The sequence below is a fragment of the Pelmatolapia mariae genome, linkage group LG5 (assembly GCF_036321145.2).
Source record: "Pelmatolapia mariae isolate MD_Pm_ZW linkage group LG5, Pm_UMD_F_2, whole genome shotgun sequence".
In the NCBI taxonomy this organism is placed as follows: Eukaryota; Metazoa; Chordata; class Actinopteri; order Cichliformes; family Cichlidae; genus Pelmatolapia; species Pelmatolapia mariae.
In genome coordinates this window covers 5707927-5735362 of record NC_086231.1, presented here as the reverse complement: position 1 = coordinate 5735362, position 27436 = coordinate 5707927, and the positions used below count along the sequence as shown (strand labels likewise).

At 39.0% G+C, this 27436-nt stretch overlaps 1 protein-coding gene across 2 annotated transcripts in view; it reads right to left on the bottom strand.

Moving 5' to 3' along the window:
• Positions 1 to 21413, bottom strand: part of LOC134627399 (guanine nucleotide-binding protein G(s) subunit alpha-like) — a 38234-nt gene extending 16821 nt beyond the window's left edge. For both annotated transcript variants that reach the window (XM_063473440.1, XM_063473441.1), the window contains exons 1-5: positions 19691 to 21413; positions 17699 to 17771; positions 12477 to 12531; positions 11706 to 11825; positions 3683 to 3780 (exon numbers count right to left, since the gene is read on the bottom strand). In XM_063473440.1, coding sequence (XP_063329510.1) covers positions 3683 to 3780; positions 11706 to 11825; positions 12477 to 12531; positions 17699 to 17771; positions 19691 to 19829 — 485 coding nt within the window. In that variant the 5' untranslated portion in view covers positions 19830 to 21413. The remainder of the gene's footprint in view (positions 1 to 3682; positions 3781 to 11705; positions 11826 to 12476; positions 12532 to 17698; positions 17772 to 19690) is intronic.
• Between the last annotated feature and the right edge of the window lie 6023 nt (positions 21414 to 27436).

Genomic DNA, 27436 nt, shown 5'->3' with positions numbered 1-27436 from the left:
ATTTGTGATTTATGCATTTGTCTGACATGCAAAAGATCCCTGGTTCAAGACGAGTAGGAGACAAAAAACCCTTGGAGATTAGGTCAGGAAGGATAACCAGCATAAAAATCAGAAATCAAGTATGGGAAGCCATCCACTGTGGCATGCTGTTTGTTAGCAAGGGAGCGCCCAAAAGAAGCTTGGATTCGCCTTTGTTATGTGTATAAGGTAACAGAGTCTGTGAAGTGGTGAGTGAAGCAATTTGAAAAAAATAAATAAATAAAAATTAAGATTTTTTTTTCTTTTCCACTTATCTTGAAAATTCTTACACTTACAGCGACACTTACACACTGCTATACTGTATATGATGAGACAATAGAAACCTGACAAACAGGCCTCGTCATCTGACACAAAACAAACCCTTCGCCTCAGCCCTGTTGGGCAACGAGGCACTGAGCGGACTTTGCATGTGAACATCTTACAGTTAGAGCGCATCCTCAATGCATCGGGGAAAAACAGCAACAATAACGATGCATCACGGCGGAGCATGACGGAGCAAAAAGAGAACCGGGGAAGCTTCAGTGACTTCCTTCTAATCACACAGAGACAAAGCATCAGTGCCATGTCAACTTCTTCTTCCCTTTTTTTCTGATTTTATTCGCCCCCATCATGACACGAGTCAGGTGATCTTTGCAAAGAGAGAGGCAGGAGGTGTACGTGGTGGGCCTCACTTTTCCTGCGCTGATCCAGGGTTGACATTTTCATTTAATGCTAACAACCTTCATCAATAATGCTGAAGTTGTCTCTCTCTTCTAACACAGTCGCTCATTCTTTCTCCTTCTGCAGCCTGCCTGGGTTAAAAATAGCTCTCCCCTCTCTCTTTCTCTGCTTCTCCGTTTACATAAGCACACAGAGGGGGGAGGGGAGCACTTCCGGTCTGGCCACCCAGCCCAACATCTGATCCATCATAACACTGGGGCTGCTGGGTGTGGAGAAGAGGAGAGGAGAGGAGAAGAGAGGACAGAGGAGAGGAGAAGAGAAGAGAGGAGAGGGTTCCTGCAACAGAGGAAAACCCTCATTCAATTTCAATCTCTCTTTTAGATCTTTTGTCATTTTCAATCGCTGTCTCTCCTCAGATGCGTGAAACGCCGCATGTGTTCAATCACACTTCTTACAGTGATGGTTTTTCATGATCATCTCACTGACAGCCTGTGCTGTCAGCCCACCCGCCTCCCACAAAACATAAGAGTGCCACACACACATGCAACTGTGACTGCGACAAACAACTGTGGTCGCATTTGCAACATGGAAATGACATGCATACACACCCCCAATGACAACATACGCTCACAAAGACAGCGGTGTAAAGTAACTGAGTACACTCATCAAAAATAAGGCACAAAGTACAACTTTACATGCAGTAGAACTTCTAATTCTACTTTTTGGAAATGTATACGTAATTCACTCCTCATTCATTTGATTGCTTGAGTTACTACGGTGAGATTTTATGTAAAACATGCCACACGGAGCTGAAGGTGGACCTGGTGGCATGTAGTCCTTACAGATTAACAGTAAATCCTGGGAGACAAAGTCATTCATTAAGCGTTTCATCAAATAGTTGATTTAACTATTTGTAACATATCAAAAGTCTTACAATTTGAACATGAATTTGTGCAGTACAACTTTACTTTTTGCTTCACTCCTTCCTCTTTTGATCTAAACCCAAAGGTTAGAAACTCGATAATTAAATATATGTGAACTAGTTTAAAAATAGTTCCCCCTTAACTGGCTGCTACAGTAAAATATACCATTTGAATTCATGCATCACCGTTATATCTAGTCATTTATTGCATGCTATGAGCATGCAATAAATGACGAATATAATGCTATGAGAGCCTTTATATTTGATACTTGCTTTAAACACACAACGACAAATGAAACAGTCAGCACACGTCCCATACTCTGATGCATGTGATCGTTTTGCGTCTTATAATGAAGCCAGACTGACCAAAGACCAAAGGGAAAGATAACATGCTTGGAACAGCAGAGGGAGAGTCAGGCGGCACGGGTTGGAGAAGTTGAAGCTAATGTTCCTCCAAATTTGTTCCAAATTTCAATGCAGAAAACACAAAAAGCTGTTCCAGGAAGGTTAACCAATTCCCCATCAGTAAAAACACACACACTATCACCATCCAAAAGGTCTGCACTTTGTTTAGCAAAGACTAACCAGAAATTCACCTGACATAAAAATCAATTGCCAGCACATGGAAACGAAACCTTTCAACAGTCCAATTCACAGCAGGAACATCTGTAAAGCACCATGAAAACTTTAGATTGGGTGAGCACAAATTTTAGTCAGAAAATGACCAAAATCACAATTAATTGGTGCGACCAACACCGGCCATCTGTGATGCTTCTTAACACCCATGCTAGCAGCTCTTTGAGGCTTTACGGAGGCATTGAGGTGCTCTAAGCTAAATGCTGACGCTATGACACTAACATTTACCGTTTTTACTACCTTAGCTTAACATTTAAGCTAATATTTGCTAATTAGCACAAAATAGGAACAATAGTTGAACCAATGCAATGAACACATTTTTACTAATTATGCCACAGTTTGGCCTGACACATTAGTGGCTGCTTGAGGGACCTGTGACGTCAACACAGCACCATAGTCATAAATGTGGGCACAAGAAGTAGCAGTGTACTTTTCAATGATAAACACTTGAATATCAAGCCTTTGCCCACATGCGGTGTGTGCCTTCATTTTCAGTTTTTCACATGCACAAAGTTATTGTCTGTAGGATTCAATATTTCTATAAAGTTTTCTATGTGGTAGGGTCTATTGCCACCTGTTGCTCTGGCATGCTCTCAACAGCACTCGTTACCATGTGGAAAATCCATGTTTTAATAAATAAGCTACGTCAACACGTACATGGGTAAGTGTCAAAGCTGAGAAGAAAATTTAAACGGTCAAAATAGTATGCAAACAAAGTGATTGCTAAGTTTTTAGCAGTTTTTTTTTTTTTTGCAGAGCATATCATCGCAGGCAGGTGCATGGCAAACCAAAACATCACCAAAGGGACATTGCACACCAGCAGCTGTGACGCCATTTTTGGCATACACAAGCCACAACTGCAAGTATAGACTGCCTGCAACATTTCATACTGAAAGTGGCTTTAACTTTTATAGAAAGGTTTTAGTCCAAACTACAAAGGGAATCCCCTGGTGTCCCCACAAGGGAAATATCCTCTGGGGACAACGAATGTGAGTCAGAGGTTTCATATTAACCAATTTAATGGTAGCTCAAAAATTTCAGTCAATACTAAAGTGGTGGACCAACTAACAAAATACCAACACCTTAATAAAGTCCACATATCCTTTCAAAGAAAAAAAGCGAGAGAGAGACAACACATTATTTCTAGCCTAAAGAAATTATCTACAAACTACTAAAATAAACTAGCCAAAATAAACACACTTGACAAAGTAGAACTGCATTCATTATCACCATTTATCTTCACACCTTGAGCTCACATAAACCACAGGGGAAAGAACCCAAACCCCCGACAGAGCACACATTAAATGGTTTATATGTCTCACCTTTGAGTGTCAAAACCCGAAAAAGGAAGTTAGAAATGTGCCTGCGTTTAACTGCAAGTGTACGTACAGAGGTGAAAAAAGTATAAGAAAAGCAAAGACTCACTATTGTGCGCAGTCGATGAGTTGATATTCATTGGACCTTTCCCAGCATGCCCGCACACCTTCGTCTTGCCAGAGGATCTTTGCGTGGTCATAAAACTCCTGAAAAGACAAAAGCTTGTTTGGATCAGCAACACACCTGAGATCTGCGGCTTTCTGCGACTGGAAACAGGGTAACTGATTGTAAAAACAAGAATTACCACCTTATGGTTGTTAACCTCCACCAACACCTGAAGTTGCATTAATTAATTTCAATTACGATTTACAATAAATCAAATTTCCCTCTCTATAGTCATGCGTCACATATCCACATAACCACAAGGTTTCTGGGAATGCACGGGCGTGGATGGAGAAGTTCACGCCCAGATTTCGGCGGGTGTGTGGAGAAACTACAGCCAGACGTCATTAATATCAAATGAGACAAAATATTTCTGATGTCCTGATTTTTAAATAACTGCAACGTGATCGAATTTGCAGAGATGCTTATCTCCAACTTTTCCCCATTTTTGTTCACTGTGAGGCGAGGGGACCATGAAGGGCGCCGGACAGACAGGTTAGATATTTTAAACAAAGTAGAGCCAGTAAAAGTTAAGACTTCATACCGTTTCAGCAATTCAGCTTACATCTGTCAACTTATGTTACCCAGTTACAATTGGCTAAATCACCCAGTGTTGTATGTCAGATGTTTCTTTGTGCTGGAAGTGATAAACTCCTGATATGTACGTTTCTCACTTTCTCTCTCTCAACTGCGCATGTTTTTGGATTTTTGGGGGGCATTTGGGCCACGCATTATGCATTACAGACGTTGGATATCATTAACTTACAGGGCCTTTCACACAGGAAGCAACATGTGCTGTGTTGACCTCCAAAAGTTGAGCAAACAGCCCAAAATATATGTTAAGCTAGCCTCTGCACTCACCTGTACAACATAATTGTTTGCAACCACATGTAGCGTATACGCATGCTACCCTGGATTCCCATTCGTCACACAAATGTTCACTTCAATTCAGTTCACTTCAATTATTTATATACCGGAAAATCATAACAACCGCTGCCTCAAGGTGCTTTATACTGTAAGGTAAAGACCCTACAATAATAAAGGGAAACCCCCAACAATCAAACAACCCACTATGAGCAAGCTCTTGGTGACACTGTGAAGGAAAAACTCCCTTTTAACAGGAAGAAACCTCGGGCTGAACCAGGTAAATGGTTTATAACACTGTTCAGTGTGGGCACTAGAGCCCGAATGGTTAATCAGCCGCCTGATACCATCAGCTGGTATAAGCCTGCTGATAAACGAAACTCAAAACAGGAGACGGGAGAAACACCCTTCAACCATGTTATGAGTATTAACATGGTATAGTTTGTGAACCAGAGGGCACTCTGCAGCTTCCTGTGTTGGCAACACACGTGCTTGGAACAGTGCAAACAACAGTCAGCTGATCCGAGCAGAGCTGGGAAAATGAGTAAATAACTACACATAAAGAAATGTTAGAGAATTTTTTTTATGCGTCTAAAAAGAAAACCACGTGGGCTTATTTACTGGAATATTTTTAACTGATCAGCTATTAGTATTGATTATAAAAATCCTGTATTGGTCAGGCTTTTGTGGAAACTACAATGGTCAATGGTAACTTTACTGTCCCTACAGACTAGTGTCAGCAGTTAAAGTTGGTCAAATGTGACTAACACTTACTGTTGTCGCATTTAGTCAGCTTTTGCAGGACATTCTGATGTCACAGTGAAGTTTACCTTTGACCTTTTAAATATAAAATGCCATCGCATAATTATTTTATTGGATTAAGCATTTGTTTATAATGTCATAATTTCCTGTGATGTCACCGTGACCCTGATCACTATAGTGTAATCAGTTTAACCGAGTTCAGTTTCATGAAATCGCCTGAAAAGTGTTCAAGAAATGTAGTGTTTACAAGGCGGGGTACAGAAGGACCGACAAACTAATGATCTGCTCTTAATATTAGTGACTAGTTCTACTTGAAAAAGTTGAGTGTGGTCTTGGACAGGCCTGTGTCTCTTTCTTACAGCTGTATTTTTCATCTGGTTCTCGATGGCTGAAACCGTTTAAGGACAGCCGAGGGGGGCAGTGATACACCCCAGCTTAGTTTGGAGTTAAAGGCCGGCTCGCCGAGGAGCAGCAGATGAGCAAACTGATATAAGCAGGAAACAGAGCAGTTCACAGAGTTCATGTAGAAACGGAGAGCTTTGTACCGACACAAGGCTAGACTGTCACTACGCAGGGGCCTATCTTCACTGTGATCTAGAATTGTCACATACAATAGAGACAGGCACAAATAAGCCATTATGAGACATAGAGTTAAACTGTATACTATTAAAAAAAATCAGTAAGGATTAAGTAGGATAATGGAATGAGTAGAAGTCATGGGTTATCAGCTGAGCCTTTCACTTTAGGGAAGTGGCCTTTTGGGTAATTTGTAAGTTCTGTATATGAGTAGCAATCTATTGTTAGTGTGTGGAAAGTAACATAGACAAAGTTACTGAAATCGCCATAAAAGTGTTACCAGCTTCAGTGTAATTGTTAACCAAATGCTGGGCAGTGTGTTTTTCACCTATCACTGCAGAGTTGGTCCGACAAGTAAAGACTAGTTAACGGCTATGAGCTGGGCTAGAATCAAAACACTCTGAGAGATATAACTTGCTATGTAGCAAATCCAGTATAGCTAGGCTTCATCTACATTAGCTGGGGAGGGTGGGTAACTAGCTGTCTTTGTTAACCCATTCTTTTTTTTAGGCTCTGTGCACGCTCATGTAAAAAGGGGGCATTTGATGTATCCCTTGACTATTCCTACAAACAAAATTTAGAGACTGATTGTCGCCTACTTCTGACAGAGGGATGGGTGATTAAGATTAATACAGGATATAAGAAATTAAACAAAAATGCAACAAATAAAGAGGGCATGGGTTTTGGGGGTTTTTTTTGCAATTATGGTATGCTATCAGAAGCTGCTGTGTGTTTATAACTTGATGACTACAAAAGGTGCAAAGTGTGAAACTATAAAACATATTATAGGCTACTCAGTACATTCAGGTGGGTCACATGACCTAATGCACGAGATGTAGAAATAAGTTTAATTCGTCACCAGATCAAAGTGAACACGATTTTACTCATAGGCTAAAAACACAATTAGCTGCAGTTCGCAGAGTATAAAACAAACTTGGGAAAAGTTGGCAGCACGGGGCCTTTCGCATGTTCACATGTTCCCAACGAGTCTGCTTCCTAAAGGTATGGATCAACAGGTTACATGTATAAAACACATTCCTTCTGCAGAAAATCTTTATCGCTCTTAGAGCACGCTCTAAACGTGGCGATTCCGAAACGACTGTGGTGATCTAGCTAGGTTCAATTAGCGCACAAAACTCTGGCTTTCAGCTCGGCATACCACAGAAACCCACTAATCTTGCTTCATAGTACACTCTTCTGAAAAGTTAACCCTGGGAACTTTTTATCTTCTGACATGTGGAAAAAAGTGAGATTTTGCACATGACATAAATGTTTGTGCATTGTGCAGGTCCCTGACTGTCACATATTCACACTGGTGGCATTAAAGTGCTGTCACACTTTTTCAAAAGGCACTGCTCAACTCAGGAAACAGTTGTTACCTAACAGAAGAACTAACTGGTCATGTATCCGCCACTGCAGTTTTTAGAATTTATTTTATTTTACGCATGTGGATTTTAACTTTAACGTTTCGCTGTATCTGATTGATTGATCGTCCCCAAAGTGCGTGCATACAGGTGAACTGTATGCACTTATTTGTTGTCTTTACACACACAGTCTTATTCATTATTGTTATTTTAATTTATCCCTGTAGACTGTGGGAAGAGCTCAGAGCAACGTTTTGGACGTGCTGGAATTCAGAAGGTCTAATGATCGTGACAATGACATTAACTTCCTTCTGAACCAACTTAGAAAAACTGAATGTAATGACGTAAAAACAAGTGACACTGTAATTGCATCCTGGATTTAAGGGCTTTGAATTTATAGTTTTGGATAGCTAAAAGCTGTGTCAGCTGGGAAACGCTCTAAAGCTCCTCCAACCCTAAACTGGATAAACAGTTAAGAAAATAAAAGCAGATGAACATTTTTCAGAATAAATTATCAATCGAAAGCAATAAGCACCATTTGAAATAAATTGCAGCAAAGAAAAAAAAGTGCACACAAAAACTTTTTATAAATGTTGCTAAATATAATTTAGTTTAATAATTTGTTTACCCTGCCAAAAAACAAAAACCCAACAACTACAAAGGATGTAATTTTTTATCATGATCAGCTCAACTACAAAAAGAAAAGGCCAAAAGAATCTAATAATTAAACTAACATGAAAAAGTGGGAAAGTTGAAATCTGGGTGAAATCTGTATCCATTGGTTGTTTTGTCAGACCAGCTTGTTAATCAGCTAAAAATGTTGGCTTTAAGAAGAAAAGAAGTGTTTCAGTTAGGAGTAACCACTAACTCACTTATTCTCTTTTTTAACTTTATTTTGTTAAATAATACAGTAACCAGTAATATGTAAATATGGCTTTACAAATAAATTCGTTATTTTATTACCAGTTTCTTTCCCTTACAGCTTATGCAGGACTGTAAACTTACTGCTGTATAAAAAGCTATACAATAGCTATGCAAAGTTTTCATGTTAAGAATTGGAGCTTCTTATAGACCCAATCTGAGATGCTGTGCTGCAGTTATCATTTAATTATATTTAAAAGGGTTCCTACAGAATTAGAATTAAGGTATCATTTATATGTTTTAGTAGCGCATGTGTTTATTAAGGCTTTTATTTTTATATATTATTTTTAATTGCAAATCAATACACTTAGACAATGAAAAATTATAAGAGCATAAAATAAAACACAGATAAATCTTTATGCCAAATCCACAGATGACCTTTATTTATTTCCCATCCTTTTTTGATGCATCTCGGCCTTATTTACTTTTTCATGGTCACTTTCATTTAAAGACTTCCTGCATATTTGCTACAGTAAAATGAAAGTGAAGGGGTTGGTGAATTTGTACACACACAAACACACACACCCCACCTGTCTGTCCTGAAAGAGGGATCCCTCCTTTGCTCCTCTCCCTGAACGTTCCTTTTCTTTTTACCATCGAAAGGTTTTTAAGGATTGGGTATGCTGTGTGCTGCAAATAGCTGAGCACAGGTGTGCAAAAATCAGTCTACAAAGACTAAAAAGGCTTGAGTTAAAAAAAAAGAAAAAAAAACTTCAGTGGTTCATTTTTACAAAGAAAAAGTAATTTTAGTGAATAATAATTACGAGGATTGTTGATTAGACATAAAGCTTCGAGGGGAAATTCACAAAAAGCCTGTGGATATTCAACACAAGCCCTATGCTTATTGTCTGTCTACAGCGAAAGGCAGCGTCAACCAGTCAAACTGGTTTCCAGTAGACCGTAAGGCCAGGCAAGGGGGAGCGGGAAGAGGAGGCAGCTGAGGAGAAGGAGCCGACCCCATCATTTCTCTTTCCTTAACAAACACGCGTTCAGACGGACAAACTGTTCCACTTTTGATGCTCTTTAAACACTGCTTTAAATAACCAGCTATCACTGTGAACTTTTCAAAAATCACAGCAGTACTTCACTAACAGCACTGCCTTCACGTTTGGATTTACTGTAATCCTCAACACCCTAAAATTTAAAAAAATGAGTTCTGGTTTTTCCCTCCTGCAGTGGAAGTCTAGTGACGGACGGACAGCCCGAGGGAAGGGTCAGCTCGAGATAGGCCCACATAATAAATTTGCCATGACGTAACAGAGACAATATCAGGAGACTTCCTTTTGCTTACACACAAATACGCTCACTCTTCACTGGAAACTCAGCTGTAAATGACAAATGTACAAGACAAATTTACACGAAAGGAGCAACCAGTTTAAACACTAAGGCCACCGTGCTGGAAAAACACAGACTCTGTGTTCTTTTCACTCTATGTAACCGCTCCCGTTAGACAACAACTGAGTAATGCTGCACTCAGGAGTTTCATTTATTTTCTGCTTGTAGAGGTTTACTCATCAGTTAATTTGACCTATATACAATAAACATAGAAAGTATAAGATCACAAAAAAGAAAGGCTGCAAACTCACATTTGGGAAACTAAAGTTAGGGATTTTTTTCTCCCGTTTATCAGAAACTATCACTATTAAAGAACTGGTTGTTTGAATCCCCGCTTTAACAGTGATTGCCAGCTTCTCATAGCTGGCGTCCCATACGCAAAGGACGTGTTTTTCACTGTGTGTGGTTGCATGATCATAATCTTATTGTCAGATCTGTCAGCAGATAATGGGGATAGTTATAGGGCCAAAACAAAATATTCATTCACTTTAAACATGCATTTACTGAATGTGTTAAAAACAAAAACAAAAAAACAACACTTTTTTGAATGTATGATTTCCTTAAATTTTAAATTAGTACATAATTTAAATGAAAAACAACCAGATAAATGAAGAAAGGGAGATGGATGTAGGGCAGGACACAGGCTGATCTGGTGTAGAGATAATGGTGTGTTTTTCAGTATTAGCGCACCTTCATACACTAACCCACCTCAGGAAACCGGTCGTTCCATCATCTCAGCAGACAAATCAGAGTAGCATACATACATAATTCCACCATGTGAATAGGAGCCGTCAGTTCGGCATACAGACGACAAAAGGTCTGTATGCCAAACTGTAAATTGGCAAGTCAGGGTGTCATAAACCAAAGTGTATGCTGATTTGAGAACGTATGCTGACTGGACAGAACACCGGCATCGCAGCGACGCACAGAGAAACGGAGAGCCAACATCCCCTGACCCCTCTGTCCCCAAAAGTGGACCAGGTGAGAGACCACCTCATCCATAGCTGCAACAAACTGTTCCCAACATACGCTCATCTATCGAAACATTTTCAACTTTTGCTTCTTCTGCATGATCTTGGCTCTAGCTAAGCTAAAGTAAGAGATTGGGCTTTTAGGGTGGAGGAAACACATTCAACATCTGATTCGCTATAGTAAAAATGCAAAAAAGTAATCAATGTGCCAGATTGAATTTAAGATCAATGTAATTTAAAAAATCTATTTTTTAAAATAATCATTGGATGCAAAATTGTAATTGAAATTTAAATTTAATTAACCGCCCACTGTTAGATAGTTAACAAAAAAAAAAAGCTTGAATTTTGCGGTCATTGTCTACTTACTGAAATATTGGAGATTGTTCAGTAGCGAAACACAAATTTAAAGCCAGAATACTTCACACACAAACTGATTCTGTGGCTGCAGATTTCAACCCCAAGGGGCGTCCAGTGTAAAGAAGGGTGAACATTACTTTGTAAAATATGTTTGATCAACTAATCTGGAACACCAGTCTTAATACCAGAAAGACATGAGCAAATAAATCAATTAATCAATCTCCAGATCGGGGGTGGGACCTCCATCGACTTCCTCCCAGGCCGCTGGGAGCAGACTGGTCTACGCGTTTATGGAAGACATGTCCCTCTGGACGCATTTAGGTTTATTACAGACAATTAGAGTTAATCGGCGGTGTGGTACTCTCAGGTGAGAGGCTCATTCAATTGACAACCTCCCAAGCGGAAGCACACTTGCCAATTACTGAATCACCACGCAAACACACCAGGCGGACTCATACAGGCTGTCGCGTGATACCTTACTCACCTCTAGCACAACTAGCCAGAACACCTGTAAGATTCAGCAGGTTAGTAATGAGAATCTAACACATTTACACCTGTTAGTGCAAAATAGCAGGATCGATTTTACAACAAAAAACACCCACTGGGGAAAAAGATTTGATTTATTAACTTGCAGCAGCTTTGTTTAAAACCAAATTGCTCTTCAAAATTTGTGCTGTTCAATTTTGTTTTATTGTCTGATCACGTTTCATGACATTCATTATTTTCTTTACACACAGAACAAGAGGTTCGACTGAAAGCAGAAGGAAACAAACTGCAATTAAAAGTCAGAGATCTGAGATGAAGTAAAGTTGAACTTACTGTAGGAAAATCAAAATCCTTCTGGTTTACTAGGTTCAGGACATAATCAATCCGAGACTGGTTCTCAGGACAGGCTAACTGGCAAGGAGGTGTGAGTGTATTCATGGCCGCCACAATCGTCTGTATGAAAAGAAAACACAAACACAAAAAACCTCATTCATTAATACTATTCATAAATGTGTTTACACTGCCTCAAAACAGCTTTAGATACAAATTTTCATCATCTTAGCCCCTCAGTCACCCACGTCTAGAGGCTGTTCAGCAATCCCCAATAACCACCACCTGCTAGGGATAAATCTGTATTCCCCATGTGGTTGGAGGTATTCGAGACTGCACCGCAAGCCTCCATCTGATTGCTTTGGTCGCTAGTAAGTTGCTTCTAGTTTGCATCGCACGTTTTGAAATTTCTCCACCACCCGGCGAGTGGGTAGTGAGTGTTTGTAGACGAGATGATGCAAACTACAAGTGACTGTGACAATCTGGTACTGCCCAAAGTAACAGCAAGGAGAGTTGTGGTGCAGCAAATTTTTGCAACGACTCCCAGCTGGTTGGGAGCGCACATGGGGTCGCTGACCGGTCTGAAGGCATGTGCGACTGAAAGCCTCCTCGCTTAGAATAAAGCATTGAGTTTTGGATTTTTTTTATTTATTATTTTTAAGACATAATCCATGTTTTTTCCTCTTTTAGCCAAAAACCTGCATATCAGACAGAACATTACAAACAAACATCATTCATCTATCAAAGTGGGAGGAAAAAAGAACAGTGTCTTACCTCTATAGCTTCTTTAATGTTGTTTTTAATATCATGAATTTTCTGTTTTTTCTCCCTGTGAAGACAAGAGTTCACATGTGCTTTATTTATTTATCACTTAAAAGCATAGATGGCAACTAGCTTTAATTGACCTAAGCTGCAAAGGTTAACAGTGAATGATGACATTTAAAGAAATATTCCTGTACAGCTATGAATCCAAATATGGCCATCGCAGTGCAACAGGAACAGGAAACAATATTTTTAAATAAATAAAAACTGTAATTACACAGAGATGTTTTGTTTCTTCAGTGTCAGTCCCAGTGGATTCCAGTGGAAATGTGCTGTGTAATATTAACTTCTCCAGGATGTATTTGTCAGCCTAGAGCTAAATTATATCTGACATCAGTATTACGACTGCCCCACATACACAGATATTTTGTTTATTTGCTGACCAAGTGCAACCACTGAATTTTGCTGATACCAAACAAGAACAGCAGAGCTTGTCTTAATTTTGACACTGACATTCATTAAGCACTAAACCACACAGCTAGTTGATTGTTATAGTACATTTTTGTACTATAGTTTGAGAAGTCATGAACACCAAGTAGCCCAAAGTACTGCTAAATTAAATAATACGGTTCACATTTTGTCCTTTCTTGTCGTTGTAAAGATAAACAGAATTTCACAACGTGGCAGTTCATGCAATCTGTGAGCTTTGCTGATATCGCGAAGCACTGACGTCACACAGAAACATAAGTGCTGGATTCCTTCAAATGTGTCCTGACAAAACACAAAAGTCTGGTTGTTGAAATTCAGATTTGATAATGAATTCCACAAATATCTCAACAACGGGCTATTTAACCTTACAGCAAGAATACAAACCCTAAAATTAAGCGTGTACAACTTGTGCTGAGGGGAAAGATTTTAAATTAAAGGCATGGGTGGATATCTTTCGCTCATGCGTCCTATGTAAAATGTAAACAAAACTTCCCAGTTGTAGCCACTTCACATGTTAATATAAAAGCACATGTGGGCATTTTAATCAGCTACCATCGCTGGCTGGCACTGAAATAGTAAAATATGTCAATATTTTAACCAAAAATATAATATTTCTGGGATGAATGCTGGTCATTTCTAATTGATATTCAAATCTTTTAAAGCCTTGTTGATAATAAGGTGGATTAATAACAATTATATCAGAACAGGCAACACAACAGCAGCACATATTCCCCAAAACAACCCTGTGTCACTTATTCTGAGCACTTTCTGCCTTATTCCAGATGTGAATTTTTGCAGTGATCCTCATTCTCACCTATGACTATTTCTCCATACAGAGACCAACACAGCTGTGCAGATTTCTTTTGTCTGCATATTTACAAATATTTTTAAAAAGCACCCAATTTCTCTAAATAATTGGCATTTAAATTCATGTCAGTAGGATATATTCCTGGCTGGTGAAAAAAACAAGTCAAAAGAGCACAGAAGACCTGAAACTGACCTAATGACATGAAACGCAATCAGGCTAAAAAGAGAAATCCGCCCCAAGTACAAAAATCCATTCAGATATTTGCTTTCACAGGATTTTTGCACACATCCCTGTTTTGTTTTTTCCAGGCAAAAATGAATCGATTCCTTTCTGATTGCTGGTCAAACCAGTCGCTGACTCTATGTGACAAAATTCACCAAAACACATGCAGTAAGCAGCTTCAGGTACTTCTCCTGCTATGAACACATGTGTCACAGCCAGTAATCACTAACTAACAGCAAGTCTGTGAGTAACTTGATAAAAGGTCAAATAAAACCTGACTGTGTTTGAGTTTGTGATCTCTCTACGGTCTAAAGGAAGCTTTGCTCAGGTAACACTCGAGTACAACCATGAGCGCACTCAGTGTTTCTGTTGACCTACCAAGTCCAACAGAGTCAGTCCTTTCTCCCAGTTAAACTGTCATTAATCTAAAAAAATGATGCGAGTTTCTAAACTCAGCTGCTTTAAATCAAATCTCATAGAAAACAGGTTGTAATTCATAAGGCTACAGCTTTTATATCAAATTATTAACATCATTCTATATTACCACAGTATGCTTTAAAGTGAGCTTAAAAAGCAAGTTGCTAGCCTATGACTCGCGTCCCTCTGCTTCACCGTCAGAGCCATCTCTCACTTATAATGTCTAGATTTATTTTAAAAAACAAATAAAATGGTGATGGCACAAATACTCAGTTTAATGTTAGTCTATGGGTTTACCTGGCAACCCAACCTTGTCATGTATTTCATTCTCTTTGTCTAACTTGTTTACATTTTCTTCCAGTTGGCTTATTGGTTGACTCAACAGTTGTAGCCTCTGTCTAAAAAAACAAATAATCAAATTAAAAAAAATAGAGTCCTGATGCTTTTTGGCTACATCTATGTGAACACTCCCACCCGCCTGAAAATACAACAAAGTGATTGCAAGCATTGTTAAGAACATGCCAAAGTAGCATGTGGCGATATAACCCTACCCATAAAGAAATCCCAGCCAATCAAAAGCATACAAGCAAGCAGCAAACAACGCAGCACACGGCAGCTTCACCTCCATCCTAGCTGGGAGGAGCTAGGATGTGAGGAAGCAACATGAGTGAGGGAATTGAGGCTCCATGTGAATGTAATGAAACTCACTCAAAGGCTATATTCCTCACACTAGGACCTCCACAAGATAAATAAGCAAATAACAGATCACCTCTATTAAAGGGAGCTGTCCTGCTCAGTCATCTCTCGTGTCCCCCACCCATTTCCTGGTGTGTCACTAAACACCACCATCATCATCCCACTACCGGCACCTTACACTGAATGGCAAAGCCTTGCATGCAGAGGGGGAAACCCACAGAGTGAAAAAGAACCCTAACAGAGACTGGGAATTCATCACTGCACCAGGGCGCCTGGGTCTGTGAGAAGCGTCTGTTTGATGCGACCCAAAAATAAGCACATGATGATGCTTCTAGCCCAAAACCCCTTTCAAGGAAACTGATGATTAAGAATAGAAAAATGTGACTTTTATTTCCACTGCATCAAGTTGGGAAGGAGTTTTAGGAAATTCACAAGACAGGGTGGCTAAAAGCACCCAAAGCCATGTTTCCACATGAAAAGCTGACAAGGACAAAGCCTTCTTCCTGTGTCACACAACTTTTCACTATTTGCTCCACAACAATACAAGAAAACCCCAACAACTTTATTTTCCTGACTCACAGGAATGACAGGAGCTCCTCCCCTCTGTTAAGAACATCGGGTTGAAAAAGTGAGAATATGTTTAGTAAATTTTACAGTTTACTAAAATGAAAAACCTTTTACTTCTTTGTTATAAATGTGAGACAACATAAAGCACATCTAAAGCTGTGTAATTACCTTTAAAAGGCATTTTGCTGCTTAAACTTTCTCCAAGCAACCTTTTTCAGTCACTGCGTCTATTTATCAGTAATGTTAACAAACAGCTGGCTCACAGCACAACTCAGACACCAACGCAAACTTGCAGTAAGTACAAAAAAAGACAAACTCATGTTGCTTCAGATGGTACAGAGTTCAGCAGAGTTCTCCATAGGGATTTTGATTATGAGCCATAATACTGTAGCGATCCAAAGTAAACACAATATGAGGTTTGATATTGTGAAACGATGGTATGATATCAACCTTCCTTAAAGACATTATATTCACCATGTTGCAGAAAAAAAAAACTATAACCAATCAAATGGCAGCAATCTTCTACCAGTGTGATTGACAGGAGATCGGTGTTACCATGGAAATGTTTAAATCAAGCTCTATTGTACCAGTGACAAAGTTAGAAAGGAAGTGGTTGGTTAGAAGGATGTCCACCTGTTATGTTGGGCAGTAATCTGTCCATACCAGCAGTTAGGCTAATGTTAGCTAACATTGGCCAGAAGAAAGACCGTCTGATGCAACTCGGCTAGCAAATATTCATCCGGCATTGGTAGTTTTATTAAATAAACTTTTTTATCCTTATACTGACACCAAGGTGTACATTTATCTTTCAGCCACTGTAGACTGCATATAAATGACAAGCATAACAGGTCAGGACAAACTGGAGTTTGTCTCCTCACTGATTTGGTTGATGCTAATCGTAGATAGAACGCGAGTACGTACTCTGCCGACGTCACGTTGACTTCAGTGCACTTAACGACAGGTGTCATTACTAACAATGGTTTTCTGGAAGAAAGAGTCTCTGGGTGTTGCAGAGGCTTAATTCCCAATTGTCTACACCTGACGAGGCGTGGATAAAGGCATGCCTCAGGTTGGCTCGGGGAAAGATGCCACTTCTTACCTTCATGCTCTCCGGGCTGTCGTCTTTAGCTGAGGTTAAGTAATTTAAAATAAAACTAATGTTTCTGCAAACTCTGGACTCAGTCTACACTTTATGTTGCGTCAAACCGGGCTGTGACATAAGGACCTGGAAGTCTGTTTTAATTCTTATAAACAATGTGGAATATATTTAACCAGCATGCATCCCGACTGATTTTAGAAAAGGTAAAAACCAGAAGATCCTGCTGTGCATGAACTTAATACAAAGTAAGGAACTACTGCAGCAGTGCTTCTGCAATCTAAAAAAAGTTTACACTCGCTGCATTACGAGGTTTTATAAAAAGGTAAATGCCTCTTAAAATACTGCACTTGATGCATATTGGTTTAACCCACTATGATAAAATACTATATTAATATATGGAATTTGTTGGTGTATAGACATGTACAGAATATTTTTTTAAACAGTTATCATAAAAGGCTTTCAATCTGATTTACCATTTTCACAATGAATCCAATAACATTTTGTTTTTTCTTTCATTGTCCAACTAACACTTCAAATACAGTATTTCTGTTAGCTATAATATAAAACAAGCTGGAAACAGCTGCTAATTCATCACTTCTAAATATATGGTTAAAGAAATTATTTATAGGTAAGAACAGTAACATCCAATGCTTCTTTTTACTTCTGTATTTAAGCCGATTTTAAAAGTAATAACTAACCAAGTTTCCTGCTCTACCTGAAAACTTGAAGACTGGTGGGAAAGGTATTTTGTATCAGTGGTATCTTCTTAATGCCCCATTACTCCTCTCCAAAACATCATTACATAATTTAGGTATTTGGTCAACAAATATGTCAGTACCTGAGCAGATATCCATCTAAATGGGCGCCTTTACTCTAAAGAGAAACTGTGGGAGTGTTTAGTGAATAGTGAACTGAGGGGGAACCAGCGAAACTTACTCTGCGTTGAAGCCATTAACGTGCAATATTCGCATCTGTTTGACTATCGTACTTTTCCCGGATTCACCAGCCCCTGAAAGCAGAGAAACAACAAGTCAGACAAGAGTTTCATGAAGTTGTACAAGCAACTAAAATATCCAGGAAGGAGCAGAGATGGAAGGCATTTTGATGTTCCGAGGTTAGACAAGTCCTGGAAGCACTAAACAGCGATGCCTATAATGATTTGAACTACAACAATGTTGCACCTTAGCAGAGAAGTCCTGTCCATTGTGCACAGACATTGCCCTGTCACAGGCCTTACCTACTTTTAAACAGTGCATGTTACACAAAAGCCAAAAGGCGAGACCTCAATGTACCCAACCTAAGAGTCAAGAACCTTTTACTTTTCTTATCTCTTTTTACTGCTCTTATCATTGACTGCTCTTATCTTATGTATGAAGAAACTTGAGTTTTACTTGAGTATTCCCATTTCAACAGTGCATTTTACTTCACTGTGTTTAAGAAGGAAATATCCTTTTTTAAAACATTACTTCATGTATTTGTTACTTTGCAGTTTCTGATTTTACATTAAAAAAACCCCAAAAAGGTCAGCTTATTATACACACTGCATTGTTAAAGATTAAACCGGTGGTTCCTGCCACTTCTGGCTGGTGACCTCTTCCAAAGGCAGTTCCTCCAAAGAGAGATTTCCCCTTTAAACGTCTCATTTAAAGAACAATTTGAGACCCATTATGTCACAAAGCAACACACACAGACCAGAAAAACAAACCTCATGACCCCTTAGATTTCTCCTGTGATCCACTCCGGGTGGCCAAACCCTTATCTTGGGAACCGCAGGTAACTGAATTGTTCTACCTCACCTTGGCAAAGCACTAAACACTAGGATACTACTTTTAACTTGTACTACACATTTTATGGAACACTGAATCATAAATACATTTAGCTTGTGTAGTTTTACATAGGGAGAAGGCTGATGCACAACACGTGCACTTTTACCAAAGTCTGCCCCTTCTTCCAGAGGCGACAAGGACCAAGGAAAAAAAAAAAAAGGCTCCAACATGTAGACAACTATTCTCTCCCCGAGCATGTCATTCAGGAGAAAAACTGCTAGACCCTGAACCCTGATGTTAATAATTAAGAAAATAAATTTCTGGATAAGAACAGCCTTCAACGTGTCCTTGCAAAACTGAGTGTGAAAGGAGTCCGGCCATCACATCTCCATCCCCAAGCACCAGTAGCCAGCCAGGCTACAGGCCTGCTTTTCAGCGAAGGCGTAGAGCGAGAGAAACAGGCATTCAAGGCAAACTAGTAATCCTAATTTGCACTCTGTAGTCCAGCACAAGGGCTGGCCTTAAGGTTCATACTGCATCATGTCAGGAAGGCTCTCGTGATGAGGCCAAAAATAGCTTTACCAAATAATGGCTAATTAGAGGATATTAATTTCCAGAGTGGGTGGTGTGGAGGGATTATGCAAAAAGAGAGAGAGAGAAAAAAAAAGTATGTCATATGCAGTATGAAAACTAGGCTCAACCAGGATGTACGCTGCAGCCACAAATGAACCAGATCACAAGTTTGGGGGTTTTTACATGTGTGGAGGTGAGAAAGAGCCATGCACAAACGCCCGCGAGTGGCCTCCCGGCCTCTGCATGGTGCCTGTGTGTGTGTGTGTGTGTGTGGTTCCCTCACACAGATGGTGGTGTCTGTCTGCCCCCCCCTCTCTCTCTCTCACATGTTCTGCAATCATGCTCCATAATATCCCATGAATGCAGACAGGCCTGCTTTTTCAACTGTCCTGTGCCAAGACGCTTGAAGCGAATTAGTCGGGACTTCATGGCGTTGCATCAGTTCTTGATGCCTTGCTGTAACAGTGGTCCTAACACATTTTTCATGGGTACAATCTGCTACAGTGGCACCAACATGAGTTAAACAGGTGAAAATGCTGTTTTGTAGGAACAAAATGGAAACAGTAATGTTAAATTTCACAAAACCTACCCAACAGCAGTAGCCGGTGAGTTGCCCGGTATATCTGTTTGTCTTTTTGGAGCTGCTTCTCAATCTTTTTGTTGGCTTCCCTCTGTGCCTTCTCCTCATTTCGTTGGTCTTCAGTCTTACTATTGCCAAGGCAGCCCATCTTCCCAAAAACCCAGTTGCAGGTTCAGGGTTTGGAGGCAGGACGGTTGATTTGGTTGGGGTAGGTGGGTCAAAGAAGAGGGTGATGATCAGAAAAGAGAGGATTTTTTTTTTTTTTTAAATCAATCCCAAATTCCTAGACTGGCCCAAGAGAGGAACACCTGGCTCAAAATGGGTGACATGTATGTTGCCAGATGCAGAAGAAGTAGACGCCAGGTAGTAGACAGTGAGCTTCACCAGGCTGTGGCACAATGTGTATGTGTGGAGGAGGGGATGGGGTGGGGGGTGTGGATATTTACTGGCAATTTATCAGCAACAGATCAGTCAGAAAGGAGCAGAGCTACGATGCCGCCCTTCTCAGATGCTTGATTCCTGTATTTTTTCCCCCACTGTAAATCCGCAATGAAGTCATCAACATTGATATGAGAGTGGATGTAAAATTTCCAGCTTCTGGCTGCACATGAATGAGCGTCTAGGGGTGGCGGTGGTGCTGGTGGTGGGGTCCAGCTTCCTTAAAGGGTGTTTTTTTACCCCCCCCCCCCCCCCCTTCTTTTCCTCCTTTGTTTTAAATATACACGTATGTATATTTTCTCACGCTTTGATGTTAAATCTTCCTCAGCAAATGTCTCCTCCGGAGCCCATCTTTGGCAGATGCCTCACTCCTCTGCCGTTCAATTCATTTCCACTCACAACCAAAAAGAGCCCCGTTTTCTTTTTTTCCATCGACTCTCCCTTTAAATATAATTTCAGGTTATTACTTGAAATCCTATCTCAGGCTGGCCAGGAAAAAAGCACATTAACAGGGCGGATGGGGAGAAATTAAAAAATAAATATTTCCTCTTAAAATGACGGCATGTGAATCATCAGGCTACAACCCGGGCTTCTGTCTCCACCACAACAGTCACGTTATATAGGAGCCTTATCAATAAGATCCCGTTTTTAGCCGATGTCCAAATTATTTCCTCTCCCCCGTAAGTAGATGCTGGTGCTTGGCTTTTTTTTCGGAGGGTTTCACGAGAACCCCCCCACCCCCCAAAGAAAAGAAAAAAGGAAAAAAGAAAAAAGAAAAGAAAAAAAGGGGGGAAAGAAACGAGGCCCCTTCTCCGTCCTTTTTCTCTCCGTAACGTCAATTTATATTTCTCCTCACATCGGAAAGCTTCTCCGGGGCCGAGCTAAGGCGGTGTTTGGCAGCTGGATGTCCTTGAATATAGCGCGATATCCAGGTGATATTCGTGGAAAATCCTCCGTTATTTTCCCGTTTGGCGCAGGTACAAGGCGCTGTCAAGTCTCTCGGATTTTTGTATTCCCTTTGAATCCGTATGGTAGATTATGGTTACATGTGCATGATACATGAACATACCGCGGTGTTTTCAATCACTGGTCCAACGGCGACGCTGTCATTTTTAACCGCCGACAGGCCGCGGTTGCTCCGATGAACCGGTCGGGGAGGTGAGACTTGTTTCTTTGCTGTGTTACCCTGAATTATTTTTGCCCACCTTTTTTTTCTCTGAGAATTGAACATTGAGATAGATAGCGTTGTAGAGGCGGGGTGGGGCAAACGGCTCTCACGGAACCCTGGGAACGAAGAACCGTGGTCAAGTTTTCCGGTACGGAGAAACTCGACTTCCGCTGGAAGCTTTCACAATAAAAGCCGAATGGACGCATAAGCGGAACTACCCAGAAACTAATCTCTTAAAAATAGATGTTTTCGTCCTTTTTAAGTGTTTTCTGCTGACATATTTACACACACAAAAACAAATACAGGGTGTGTATACAGTTAGGTCACACGTCTTTGATTTAATGTTTTTCTGTGTTTTCATTTTATTTGTATTCTTGCACTCTACAAGACTAACATTGCCTGATTGTATACTGGACCTTTGTGCAATCCCTCAGTTCACAGTTCACTAATTCGAGGTCATTTCTTGCTATTATATATGGGAGCTTATTTTGACTGAAAAATTTAATAAAATAAATAAAAAAAACATTTTTAAAAAATGCCATCCAAGTCAAAATTACTGGTTCTCATTTCAAATTTTAGACTTCATAACTTAAAACTTCTTTTTCTAAAAGTTTGAGTAAGTTGAAAATTATATATTATCCCACATGTTTGGCCTATGGCTGGCAAAAAAAATTGTTTTGGTTGTTTTGTTTATTTCTTTCTGTGGCCTGAAAACAAGCTTCCATAATAATTTACAAAATCTCTCTGTTGTGGCCTTCTTCAGACACAAAAAACTTGTGGACTGATGTGTATAATCAGTAATAATAACATAAAACGGTAATTACAATGGAGGTAACGTAATAGTGATAGGGGTTATTTCCCCTGCAAAAGGAAAAAAAAAACGTCATAATTTTTTTTTTCACCTTATATTTTTACACTTCACCATCATACATTGGCTGCAACTGACATTTCAGAACAGCTGCCTTTGAGGGAAGTGGCACAAATAGGAAGTTGGGCTGAATGATGACCTTTATCCTATGATTATACATTTCTACCTCAATGATGGTGCTCTACAATGTCCCCATTTATAGGTAGCGATGAGTCATTAAATGATTTGAGTACAAAATCACATCAGCCGTCATAATCCCAACTTAATGTTTTGCAGAAGAACAAAAAGGAATTTTTCAGGTTAAAAAATGCAAATAGTTTGTGACTTGTTTTGATAGCAAAGGTCCTCACAGTGACATGTCATAAATGGCCTTCACAGTCATGTGCTCTCAGCCCCATCCAACACTGGAATTTTAGACTTCCAATTTTAGACAGCACTTTCCACCACTGTTACCACCAAATGCAAGAAAATATTTTGAACATCTGGGTTTTGAGGGATTATCTGGCAACACATGGTGGTCTAAGACCTTACTAAGACAATTTATGTTGTTGTTTTGTTTAACTTTTTACCATTAAATATACAGGGGTCGGGGTCTTTAGAATTCTAAACCATGCATTTAGTAAAAGGGAACGTCAATAGGCTTAGATTTGAGCCTTGGCTAATTTGTCCAGAGGTCCCAAAGAAACCCCAGTACTCCTATAAGTGTAAGAAAAAAGGGAAATATTTTCAATATTTTATTTTATTTACTTATTTAACATGTGACATTTGACATTGATTCACTAATCCATGCAAATCTATGTGGAGCTCAGGGCAAAGGGTTCCTGATAAATATAGCCCTGCAGCAACAGAAAATCCCAGAAAAAGCTTAAAATAAAAATCAGGCATCCGAGCATTAATTGAAGAAAAAAAAAACAGCCTTTGAAACTTTTGCTATGTGAAACATTTATTCTTTTCACAGATTTTTGCAGTTCTTTTAAAACTGGCTTTAAAATCCTCTCTCTGAACTGCACAAAACTTACAGCCACATTAGTGGAGTTTTAATTATTTTAAAAATATATTTAGTAAATACATTAATTTCTTTGGTATATATATACATATATATATATATGTGTGTGTGTGTGACTGTGTGTGTGTGTGTGTGTGTGTGTGTTAAAGTATAACGTTTCACCTGAACTGCGAACACAGAACAAACATCAATACATTTAACCCACCCACCAAATCTTAAGGCCGAGAAGGTACTTTTGGCTTTTATTTTGAGGGCAATGTGAGAGTAACGCTCGTTTCCGCCTGCATGCCACTTGACGCATCTGGAATGAAGCAGGGTCGGATCACATGATTGCCCGGAGCGTCATGAAGCAGAGGTACAGAAGGGGAGAGGCGCCCTCTTTGAAGCAAAATGATTATTATCCTGTCCGCCGCCTCAATCAACACCTCTGACAAACTTTACATCAAGTTATTCAAATATCAGCTCATAAAGAGGTTAATGCTTCCATATACATTCAATCGCAGTAACGCCGCTAGGTTACTAATAACAGGAATATGCTAATATGACTATCAACAGTTAATAAGTGAAGGGCAACAATCTTGTTTACCAAGTTCTTCAGGTGGCAAAAATGGAAAAAAGTCCGTGTAAAAAGTAAGCGATAAATCTTGCAGCCTTTCAGAGCAAATGTATCACATGGTTTGGTACAAATTACTACTTTAATGGCATGTTGTCACATCTGATAGAAAAAGTAAAAGTAAGCTCTCCGTTTATAACATTATTATTGTCACTGCATTCCAAACTAAACTGTGATTATGAAAGTCAAATTAGCGCTGTCAGTTATTTGAGAACAAAAAAGAAAGTAGTGATGCCCTGTTGGAATCGTATTTTAAAAGCTGTGAAGAAACTTTAATTAAATTACAAAAGACTACAACAGTGAATGCAAAACAAATGCTGAGACTCTGATAGAGGACTTCAGGAGGAGAAGGATATCTATAAATCATGTCCTGCCTTTCACAGTCTGCAAACCAATTCAACACCTAATGGAGCTTCTGAAACAGCGTTTACAGGGCTTTGCCAAAGACCACTGAGGTCACATTGCTTTAGTAACTCATGGTTTTTATTAATCTGGCATTGAGAGACTACCAACACTTTTTAGGGTATGTTATGGTTAACGCTAAGACTAGGATATACCTTTTATATATATATATATATATATATATATATATATATATATATATATATATATATATATATATCTTATGTCTATAAAAAATACAAAAAATCATGAAGCTGAAATGTGCATTTAGCATCCAGCAAAAACAAGATGTAGTAATATTAAAATTTTCGTCTTTCTAACAATGAATATTGTGCTGTCATTGTTAGTCACGAGTGAACCTTAGAAGTCTCCACCTCGATGTTAGGTACTCAATAAATAGTTCCATGCCAGCTTTACTTTGATATAACGGAAGTTTATTTCAAATGAAAGAACAATTATTTTTGTCATCTATAAGTCAAAATTGGAATTATAATTTCAGAAATTCAAGCCTTTTTTTCTCAGATGTTTGAGTTAGTCAAAATTCTGATATAGCCACATATGGCTGAAAAATTGTTTGTATGTTTAATTGTTTTTTTTTTCCACTGCTGGAAACAAACTTCTATAATAACACACAAAATCTCTGTTTGCATGATTATTTGTTTATCCTCCTAGACCATCAGGAGCTGAACAACCAATCTTGGCACACAGGTACATCATACGCCCCCGGAGGTTCTTATCTATATCAGATATTACAATGTCATCATGTTGCCAAGGAACCACCTAGCAACGGGCTAAAATGACCAGTTTTTAGTTGTTATTCATGCAAAACAACCTTTAAAAAGCTCAGTATCATTTTATTGTTGGACAACAATTTATCATTTATATCCACAAAAGTTTAAATATGCGTGATATTTTATGCCATCATGTAACCACCTAGCATATAAATAGCATCTACCACACATATGTTTTATTTATTTATTCACTTTTCTCACTCTGATTAAGTATATAGGTTTGCCAGCAGCATTAACAAGCCAAACATTACTGTTGCATGGACATGTACTTGTAATAAATACTTTAATATTTAATTTACCAAATACTTTATTTGGTAAATTTTGCTCATTATTAGAGTTCAAAAGGATTATCTGGGATACGCTCACTAGCTAATGACCATCCGTGAGTGTGTGGTTTCACAGTCACAACCATCCCACCCCCTCGCTCATCACATCTGGTTTCAAAACACCAAAATGATGACAACAATAATACTAAACATGAGGTAAAAGGTACATCAGAAATTTTGCGATAACAGGTCATCAGTAGCTAGTGGGTGAGATCACACTGTGTTTGCTTTGAGGGCTATATTACTGACGTCATACAGATCCCGGAGTAGAAAAAAACAGTCTTAACAGAGTATTAAGAGCAGTCTGAAGCCTGAACTTTCGACTTATTCCTTATACATCCGGTGACCTTATTAACATCCATTTTTTGCCATCTTTACTATGTGCATTTACCATTGTAAGAGCATATATGTGACAGAAAATCTGGAAAAACATAACAATTCATAATGGTTCTACCCTAAACTCACTGACGAGCTGCAAAAAGCAATAAAAACAATTATTTAAAGTAATTTAACAGACACTGAGAGCCATTCAAAAAAAGGACGTCCTGTCATCTTCACTCACCTCCTGGCGATTTAGATATGCAAGTGGCTCTTTGCCCTTTAGATCACAGACGGATGCATGTAAAACACACACACACACACACCTCCCTCCATAAATGCGTCAAACAGCAAGAGAAACAAGCTCAGGGCAAAACACATAAAGGTCATCAATGACAACTAAATGCTGCTGTGGCTCACTAATGAATGCCCACAGACGAGTGAAAAAAAGACTAATATCTTCAATTTCAGAAGCAATATAAATGCAAAATCTCTGTAAACAAAACTTTTCTCAGTTCAACGGCGTTTTTGTCGTCGCAAACCACGTGCACTTCGCTTATAAAGTTTTGCCAGTATACTGACAGGAACTTTGTACAGTCACCTGCTAACTGTCAAAGTGGGTGGTAGCAGGAACTATGACAGTAAACATGTCAACAAACGCAAATGATTTGACCACATGTGGTATTTCTGTAGGTGTGAGCAATAGAGCCTTTGTCCTTATGCTGACCTGTACTGAAGGTACAGTCAAGGAGAAAACTTACACTTAAATAATTATGATATTTTCTGTGCACACTAACTAATAAAGTAAGTTAAAAGCTTTAACAGGAGAATAAAATTTGTCCTCTTTGTTTATCTCTAAATCACTTCTCTCAACTATAGTAACAACAATGATGGTTTAATTCTGTTTAAACCAATTTGGGGTGACATAACTTTATTCAGTTATATCATGTTATGCCTACATAAATCCTCTAGATGGTAGCATCTCTCACACATATAACATTCACTGCAAACAGATGTATCTACAATGTTAACATTATTTTCTTCTTATATATAAACGAGCATGCTTATTGAGTGTTATCTGACGCTGACCAGAGAAACACATCAGCTTCCATTCATTTCTGGTTCACTTCCTTCCTGCTTTTGCCCAGCTGCACAGCTCAGATGTTCTTTTTAGAACCAATAAAATGTCGTGTTTTGCATTAGTACATCAGCTTTTTTCCTTTGTTAAGCCAGTCATTTATTATAATAACAGACTCTAACAGAAAGAAGTGTTATGAAGTTTGATGTACACTGAAAAAAAGGGATTGGCTATCTCTTGGATTTATGTAAGCATTTTCCATGTATTTAACACAATTGCCTCATGCTTTAAAGTTAAGTGTAACTCATTATTGACTTAAGTGTAAGTCAATAATATAGCAATGTTAAATCTCGCGACACCGCACGGGCTTTCAGTCTTGCGCGCTTTGGATCGTGGTTTGAGGAAGGCATCCATCTCAGTCAAGTCGAGCAGATGCCTCTGCTTTTTTCGGTATACCGAAAAAAGTAAATTGGGTGGTTGTTTCATTAAAAAAGTCTACCTTGTAATTTGAACACAAAAATTTCATGTTTCTATCTTGAACGTAATTAAATCATGTAGGAGCTGTATGAAATTCAACAACTTAATTCTTGTTGAGAGGACATGATACAATCTAGTAAGAGTGGTTAGTTGCTGGACCAATGAAATTCACAAGATCGCACGAGATTTCAAACTGCAGGAATATCACTTGTATGCTATTGCTATTTATCGTGGTTTAACCTGTCAAGGACAAAAGAAAATTCTGCATCA